Source organism: Pseudoliparis swirei, chromosome 22, assembly GCF_029220125.1.
Source record: "Pseudoliparis swirei isolate HS2019 ecotype Mariana Trench chromosome 22, NWPU_hadal_v1, whole genome shotgun sequence".
Lineage (NCBI taxonomy): Eukaryota > Metazoa > Chordata > Actinopteri > Perciformes > Liparidae > Pseudoliparis > Pseudoliparis swirei.
In genome coordinates, this window is record NC_079409.1 from 1,715,074 (window position 1) to 1,723,256 (window position 8,183).

The window sequence follows — 8,183 nt, forward strand, 5'->3', positions numbered from 1 at the left end:
CAACGTTACCGATAAAGAGGAAAACACCCTTAAAAGTGGGCTAAATGGATTCTAAATAGTGCTGTATGCATAGCCGCGTCCAATAAGAACAATGAGGCAAATATACGATCATGTTATGCTTATGTTAAGTCATTTAGATCAAGTTTGACATACCTGGGAATACACCTTACTGACGATCTAACATGGACTGTGAACACCCAGCACACACTGAAGAAATCAAGGCAAAGACTGTACTTCCTCCCTCAGTAGGAAGTACAGTCTTTGGCAGAAAAAGGCAGTAATTGTACTTACACCAATGACCATTTATTCATTCATTAATTCTTCCACAAATGAAAACAACACTGACGAACAATAGAAACAATCTTTATGAAAAATATGACTGATATATAAAACTGTACAAAACTACAAAAGAAATAACATTAAGGACGCTCAGTCCTCACAGTCAGTGTCAGGACAGTTGTCTTCCAGTTGCTCGGTGTCTTTGGTGTTGGCACAATTACAGCAACGACAGAAGTCTGTGCAACACAATCCTGCAGAGAAACGGGAACATCTTCCTGTCTCACAGGCACCTTTGCAGCTGCAGTGTATGACATGCAAAACACTGTCAGGGGCCGGATGTCTGGTCATCCAGGTGATGTGCAAGGTCCCATCCTCTCTTTGCCAACCATATCCAGCAGGTGATGGAGCACATTTTGTTTGCGACAGGACCTCATTATTGCAGCCTGGTAGTTTGCCCGTTTGCAGTGCTGTTGGAGGGCATCAGTAGTTGGGGGAATGCATATTTCTGGCAAGGCTGACGATGCCAAACAGAAAGCCTTGTACCTAGCTTCATTTACATTATCGGCAGCTGGCTGATCATATAAGTGGCACACATACTGGCAAAGAAGTGCAAATGTTGACTGCTCCAAGTTAAAGTGAGTACCTAAACTTTTAAAAGCCTTTAGGTACTCACCTTTCTCACATGCAACAGAAAATGTCTTTTTTTCCCTTTGCCATAAAAGGCACTTGTGGAGTCACGCGAGTGTCCCGGTTGACAGGGTCTCTGCAAAAACCAGCTGGCAGATGTTGCGCTTGGTGGGGATGTGAAACACCAGCTGGGGGAAATCACGAGCCAGCCTCTTCTTCAACATATCCTGTCTGCAACACAACAAAACAGTGACAATTAAGTCACAGGAGTATCATGAAAAGCAGAGAGTGGTGCAGGTGGTACAAGACATTACAGGCTAGAACCTATCTGCCATACAGCACATGTAACACCAAAGATGCCCAAGAAAGGCACACAACATCACGCACACACACTTCTCCTCGTTACCAACTGGTACATGTTTGTGCAAACAGCAAGAATTAAAAACAGTTTCCCAGGCCTGTCACACACATGTTGTGTAAAGCTGGACTTGCACATGACAAATAATAAGACGTGAGGGGAAAATGCATTGCAGTTCCCTGTAGTTTGAAGCATCAAGACCTTCATTTGCTTTCCCCAGTTCAATGAAGGCCTTCCTCAGCCCATCCTCAGCACCTCTTGGTTGACAAGCAGCCTTTGGCCAATGATCCTCTCACAGAATATCTTATAGCTGACATCAAACGTGGGCTCAATCCTAGAACACATATGAATGAGAAGGAAAGAAATGAATATGTGTTGTGATTGTGTGCACATACAACAGAATGCAGATTCAATGTTTACTTATGCAATGTTAAGTTAGTAGCTCCTTGAAATGCAATATAATAAATAACTTACTGGTCTTTCTCTGGTTTTTCAGGCCTCATCAAAAACCTGGTGTACTGATTATAACAGCCTTTGTGGTACTGCACCGCCACAGGGTGTCTACAGGAATAAACCAGTGAAATTTAAGACTTTTTAAGACCACGTCTAAATAAAATTTAAGACCTAACTTACGATGGAAATATACATGAATCTAAATTAATTAATTCAAAGTAAACACACTGATGTCTGTTCAAAATTAACAGGATGGTGTAATGCAAAAGGATAACACAAATGTCATTGCTGTTGTAAATTATATTTATTAATACATTTTCAGAACATTTAAGTCCCATGAACAAATGTCTATAAAATTAAGTAAATATATTTTTAAAATACGTGCAACATAGTTCCTTTTGAAAAAAATAATCTATAAAATAACAAATAACAATTCCAGCTGCTTTTAAAATGCTAATTCATTTACATAATAGAATGTGTGTGTGAGTGAGTGAGTTCTCATGTCTCTATGTTTGTGCACAGGTTCATGTCTACTCCTGAGCTTTTGTGAATATACTAGGAAAACAATCCTTTTCAAACTGTATTAATATAAAAACTTCCAGTTGACATTTGGTCCATTCTCCTGGAAAAAAGAAAAAAGGCAGACATTAGCCAACAGTCACCACATCTCTTCATGACACCACCACTTCAGATTAATGTCAGACTGGATCAATATGAATTAGGGCTGTCAATCGATTAAAAAAATTTAACTAATTAATCGCACATTTTGAAATTGCGATTAATTAATCGCAATTAAAAGTTAAAAGTTCATTCTTTTTAAAGACCAAACTGCACACAGAGCTGTGTTTTCAAAGAGGCTCCTACCTATAAAGTGCAGCGAGGTATTTAATATCGTGGATGATAAATTGTTTCTTCAGTGAAACATCAGATTAGTAAAAAAAAAAAATATATTGAGACCCCATTGGTCCTGTCATCTTTACCACTGAACAGCAGAACCAGTGGCCTTGGTAACTGACTGACATTCAAATATGTCACGTTAAACCTCTGGAGGCTGGGCTTATTTTATACATTTTACAAAATAAATTAAATTCACCGTTTAACCCTTGTGTTGCCTTCGGGTCATTTTGACCCGAATCAATATTACACCCTCCTGCCGCCTTCGGGTTAATTTGACCCCATTCAATGTTTAATGTCGGTGTTCTTTCGGTAGTCAACAAACAAACATAAAGTGCCTCACACTTAAACTTGGAAAACAATATTAATTCTAATAATTTTCTGGAGGTTTTAATTGCTGGCGTCAAATTGAACCCAAAGGGTAAAATATGTTAGTAAATATAAAGGTAACAGGAGGGTTACATATTTAATCGGGTCAAAATGACCCGAAGGCAACACAAGGGTTAAAAGTGTTTCCCTTCTTTTTAAAGACCAAACTGCACACAGAGCTGTGTTTTCAAAGAGGCTCCTACATATACAGTGCCAGCGAGGTATTTAATATCGTGGATGATAAATTGTTTCTTCAGTGAAACATCAGATTAGTAAAAAAAAAAGAAGTATATTGAGACCCCATTGGTCCTGTCATCTTTAACACTGAACAGCAGAACCAGTGGCCTTGGTAACTGACTGACATTCACATATGTCACGTGACCCTCTGGAGGCTGGGGGCATTTTATACATTTTACAAAATAAATTAAATTCACCGTTTAAAGTCTTTTGCATGTGACACACCCCCACGTGTTATACATCAAACATTCCAGAACAATCTCAGCTCTGAAATGAGCCTCATTGTCCTCGCGCCGTGTCCTCTGGTTCTCTGACTGACAGGCTGCTAAATGAGCCTAACCTGTGAGGTGGGAGGTCCTTTGTGATTTACTGAGTGTTCATTGGGTTTTTTTCCCCCGAAATGTTGACAGACAAACGGATTGACCAATCACGGTGAAGGTTTCGTGTGTCGAGTTCTTTCCGCGCCGCGTCCCCCGACACGTCGCCCCTCCGTTCCTCTGTTTATCAGAGGGGGAGACGGGAGGAAGGAGGAGCAGGAGGAAACCCGACTGATTCATCCACGAGTTAAACTCATTTATGATCCTTATTTTCGCGGAGAAATGATTGTTTTAAAAACGGAAACAGTGTCAAACCGTACTGCCGCGGTTTTTAAAAAAAATTGTTTACAAAAATGTAAAAAAATTGCGTTAAAATATTTTAGTGCGTTAACGCGGCCAAATTAATCGCATAGATTAACGCGTTAACGCTGACAGCCCTAATATGAATGAAAACTATTTTTACAAATTAAGCAACGCAAGCCATCCCTTGAGCCTAGTGAACACTATGTAGACATATTGACAGGTAAACACCACTCTACTACCATTCTAACACTATTTTTAATTAGTCTAATTAATGTGTAGTGCGCCTACGCATCTGTTATTAACTTGACACACGAGTAAAGCTTAACTATATGAAACACACTCATATACATGAGGTTAGTTAATACATATATTTATGTTAGACTTACTTTGAGGTGCTGCAGTAGGTCCTGTGGTGTCATGGCCCATGAGCTCCATAGGATCCTGACGGGACGTGGTCATTTCACCAATAACGCACATGAAGTCCAGCTGTCTGCTCGCGGTGGTCTGGTCCAGAGTCTCGTGGAACAGAATGAAGAACGCGCCGGCCTGTTGGACTTCGGTGATGAGCTCTTTGTTGCACGGCGCTGGATTTCCTCCGGTGACCTCCAGCGTTGTAGCGTTGACGTCGTTGCTGGCGGCGGAGCAGCAGCTAGCCCCGCGGGCTGCTGGCGGCCTTCGCTAGTCTCTGTGCTTCTTGCTCTGCTCGTGAGATTCCACCGCTGGGTCCTCCTGGTCCTCTTTAACGTGGGGGGGGCTCTGGGTCCTCTTTAACGTAGGGGGGCTCTGGGTCTTCTTTAACGTAGGGGGGCTCTGGGTCCTCCTGGTCCTCTTTAACGTAGGGGGGCTCTGGGTCCTCCTGGTCCTCTTTAACGAGGGGGCTCTGGGTCTTCTTTAACGAGGGGGCTCTGGGTCCTCCTGGTCCTCTTTAACGTAGGGGGGCTCTGGGTCCTCCTGGTCCTCTTTAACGTGGGGGGGGCTCTGGGTCCTCTTTAACATAGGGGGGCTCTGGGTCTTCTTTAACGTAGGGGGGCTCTGGGTCCTCCTGGTCCTCTTTAACGTGGGGGGGCTCTGGGTCCTCCTGGTCCTCTTTAACGTAGGGGGGCTCTGGGTCCTCCTGGTCCTCTTTAACGTGGGGGGGCTCTGGGTCCTCTTTAACGTAGGGGGCCCTGGGTCCTCTTTAACGTGGGGGGGCTCTGGGTCCAGACTGGAGCTCCAGACCTGCTGCTCAGGGGGAACCTCTTGTTGGACCAGCAGCTGCTGGACGTCTGTGGAGAATAATAAAACACATTCATACGTCTTATGAATCTCATATTAAACTCTTTAATATTCAAGAGGTCTAAAAAGTCCTTTTATTTAAAAACAACAATATAATAACGCCTTGGACTGCAGAAGAGGAGGGGTCCAGATAACGTCAAGTAAAGTGAGGTGAAAAGTCCCCATTCTGCTCCCCTTTCATCCTCAAAGCCTTTAGATCATCCGTGAAGAAGATGGAAGTCGATCTGAAGAGTTTTGTGGGAGAAATCATTAAATGTATAACGGCAACAACAAAAATTCAAGCAAAAAACGCCCAAATCGCACAAATTTGACAAATTATTGTAGCGCCCCCTACTGTTCTAACCGCACCAGATTTGTTGTGCAGGTTACAGGATGCAATGTGCGCACTAATACTTCAAGTTGAGTGATTTGTCTCATTAGTGTTGAAGTTATGAGCATTGGAAAACAAGACACGCCCCTAAGAGGTTCATTGGTCCATATAATCTGAACACAATGAGATTTATAAAACATTTGATACATAGTAGGTTATAAAGCTTCATTCACGATACACATAAAGTTTGGTATGAATCGGACCCAGCGTGGAGGACAAGTAGAAAATAATGCATTTTACACACAATTCAAAATGGCGGGAAATCTAAGTAGGCGGAGCTTAGGGCTCCGAGAGGCTTTTTTGTGGAGCAGCTCAGTGTACATCTGTGAAGAATTACAAGTCGATCGGACATTCTAGGTGAGGGGCGTGGCCAGGCAAACTTTGGGGGCGCTAGAAAACCCTAATCTGACATCTATTTTCACCAAGACTGACACTTTTGGTGAGTTTTGGGGTATTTTAAGTACCTTCAACATGTGAAGATGTACAGTAAACAGTACAATATGTACCTCTGTGTACTATACTAAAAGTACAATATGTACCTATGAGATGTAATACGGTAAAAAGTTCATCTGAACATTTGTAATGTAAACATTATGTACCACTGAGATGTACAGTAAAAAGTACATGATGTACCTCTGAGGTGTATCTAGTGAAACGCATGAACGTGTTTAAGTACCTGTAACTCTACCTCAGTCCATGATGTGAATACTTCCTCCAGAACTGGCTCCATCAGGTTAACGTGAGAAACAAAGAGAACCCACCTGCTCGTTGGACCCGGACTTCCGGGTGGAACCCGGCGTGCAGCAGCTTCCGGTGCCGCTGGTTCTCCTGTGAACGACACAGTTCCTCCTCGAACTCTGCGAGCGTTGCTTCAAACAGCCCGCAGATCTCCTGCGCAGCCGCAGTGAGTCGCTGGTTGACGAAACCTCTCAGCATTTGGGCTTTAGACATGTTCACGAGCTCAGAAACGTTTCCTCCAGACAGCTCCGGGAAACACGCGCCGCTCACTCGGCTCCGCTCGGTGTCGCTCGGCTCCACTCGGCTCCGAGTAGCTCCTGCTGGCTCGCTGACGTCATGAGCTCCGCAGGACACGAGGAGACAATCCGGACAACACGCCGTTTCGTCTCTATGAAGAGTCACGTGACTCGCGTTCCGTCTCCGTCTTCTTCCTGTTGCCACTTCGTGAGTCTGACTTCAACAAGTTAGTCCACACATCCGGGTTCTGGTGGGTCTTTCCGGTTGTATCTGAAGAACTGTGTCGGACTCACGCGGGGGAACCAGTTTATGGCGGGAAACTCCAGCAGACTGCGCATGTCTTTGGTGGACGGTTTCCGGTACGACTTCTTCTTCGATGGTTTTACGGCAGGTGGCAGCCACGACGTTGCATGACTGCCACCTTCAGGATGCATTCTCCCCCCCAGTCCCTTCTTCTTCTTCTTCTTCTTCTGGCAATATGGCGGATGGCATCGAACACAATGCGCATTACCGCCACCTACTGGAGTGGAGAGTACCAGTTAACTACCCCGTAAAAACAAAATAATAAATTAATTTAAAAAAATATATATATAATTGTATTATTTTATATAATATCATTTCATATAAATAAATGATACCCTTCCACTGAATCCTGTTTCAATCAAATATTGCAGTACCTTTCCAGCCCTCAAGGTTAATGTGCATATACATATATACACACATATAAACTTATGTGTGTGTGTATATGTATACACTTATATCTATATATGTCTATACATATATAGTATTATTTAAAAATGTATAACATTTCCATATTTATAGAACAACTGCTACTTTTAGTCACTTTACCTTGAAATGTTTTATATGTTCATTATTTCTTTTTAAATTCAATTCTCATTACAGTGTTGTTATTGATTTCTTTCCTACATCTATAATTATACTCTAAGTTTGCAGGTTGCACACGTTTAACAGACAAGGTTTTAATCATCCTACGATACAAACAAAAATAAAAACCAACTGTCCATCAAAGGGAGGAAAAGCTTTATTGGTTATAGACGTGCAGCTCTGAGGGCCAACGGAGGTTATGGCACACGTGTTAGTTTATTACGACACACATTAAACTTCACCGTAAAATGGAATGTGACGTTTAAATGCGTTTTTATTACAACAAGGTTTTAGCAATAAAAAAATTCACATTGCTAAGTATACACAGCGTTATTCTATGAGAAGACTTTAAAGGGCCGGTGTGTCCATTCTGATTGGTCCATTCCTCTTCATATGCTCATGGTGACCTGGATAAACTACAGAGACATGGGGGTTATTGTACAACTGTCATAAAGTCAAGCTTTCTATCCATGTTATATCATATACACATATAATGTATTCATTATTGCGGTGTTAAGTTGTGTAAACTTACATCGTCGTAGTGAAATGAAGCCGTGCCAGTCTGGCTCACGTCTCTTCTTTGGAACTGATCTGAAAACAGATTAAAAAAGATTCTTTCATTGTTCACCGAACAATGGCTCTCAGATTAATGCAACTTCTTCTTCTGCTGCTCACCGGTCAGGGCACGGAGTTTTGTGCAGCAGCCCACGAATTCGTCGAATCCGATTCTGCCGTTGACGCTGTGGCGGTTCATGATGATGCTCATGGCCTGAGGGCTCAGATTAAAACCTGCACGACGACACGAGAGAGGACCGAGACCAGCACCCTCATTTATACACAC

The 8,183-nt window shown here is 42.7% G+C and overlaps 1 protein-coding gene and 1 long non-coding RNA gene across 4 annotated transcripts in view; both read right to left on the reverse strand.

The window, feature by feature from the left end:
- Positions 1-281: 281 nt before the first annotated feature.
- Positions 282-4,677, reverse strand: LOC130187986 (uncharacterized). Of its 2 annotated transcripts, XR_008830532.1 has the most exons (4): positions 4,224-4,677; positions 1,739-2,339; positions 1,466-1,598; positions 282-1,137 (listed from the first exon to the last, which is right to left on the reverse strand). It is a non-coding gene; the product is annotated as an uncharacterized LOC130187986 (long non-coding RNA). The 2 variants fall into 2 exon arrangements; XR_008830533.1 differs by having other exon boundaries at positions 282-1,598; positions 4,224-4,676.
- Positions 4,678-7,475: 2,798 nt separating this feature from the next.
- Positions 7,476-8,183, reverse strand: part of LOC130187978 (sorcin-like) — a 28,722-nt gene continuing 28,014 nt past the window's right edge. For both annotated transcript variants that reach the window (XM_056406007.1, XM_056406006.1), the window contains exons 6-8: positions 8,018-8,131; positions 7,875-7,933; positions 7,476-7,758 (exon numbers count right to left, since the gene is read on the reverse strand). In XM_056406007.1, coding sequence (XP_056261982.1) covers positions 7,732-7,758; positions 7,875-7,933; positions 8,018-8,131 — 200 coding nt within the window. In that variant the 3' untranslated portion in view covers positions 7,476-7,731. The remainder of the gene's footprint in view (positions 7,759-7,874; positions 7,934-8,017; positions 8,132-8,183) is intronic.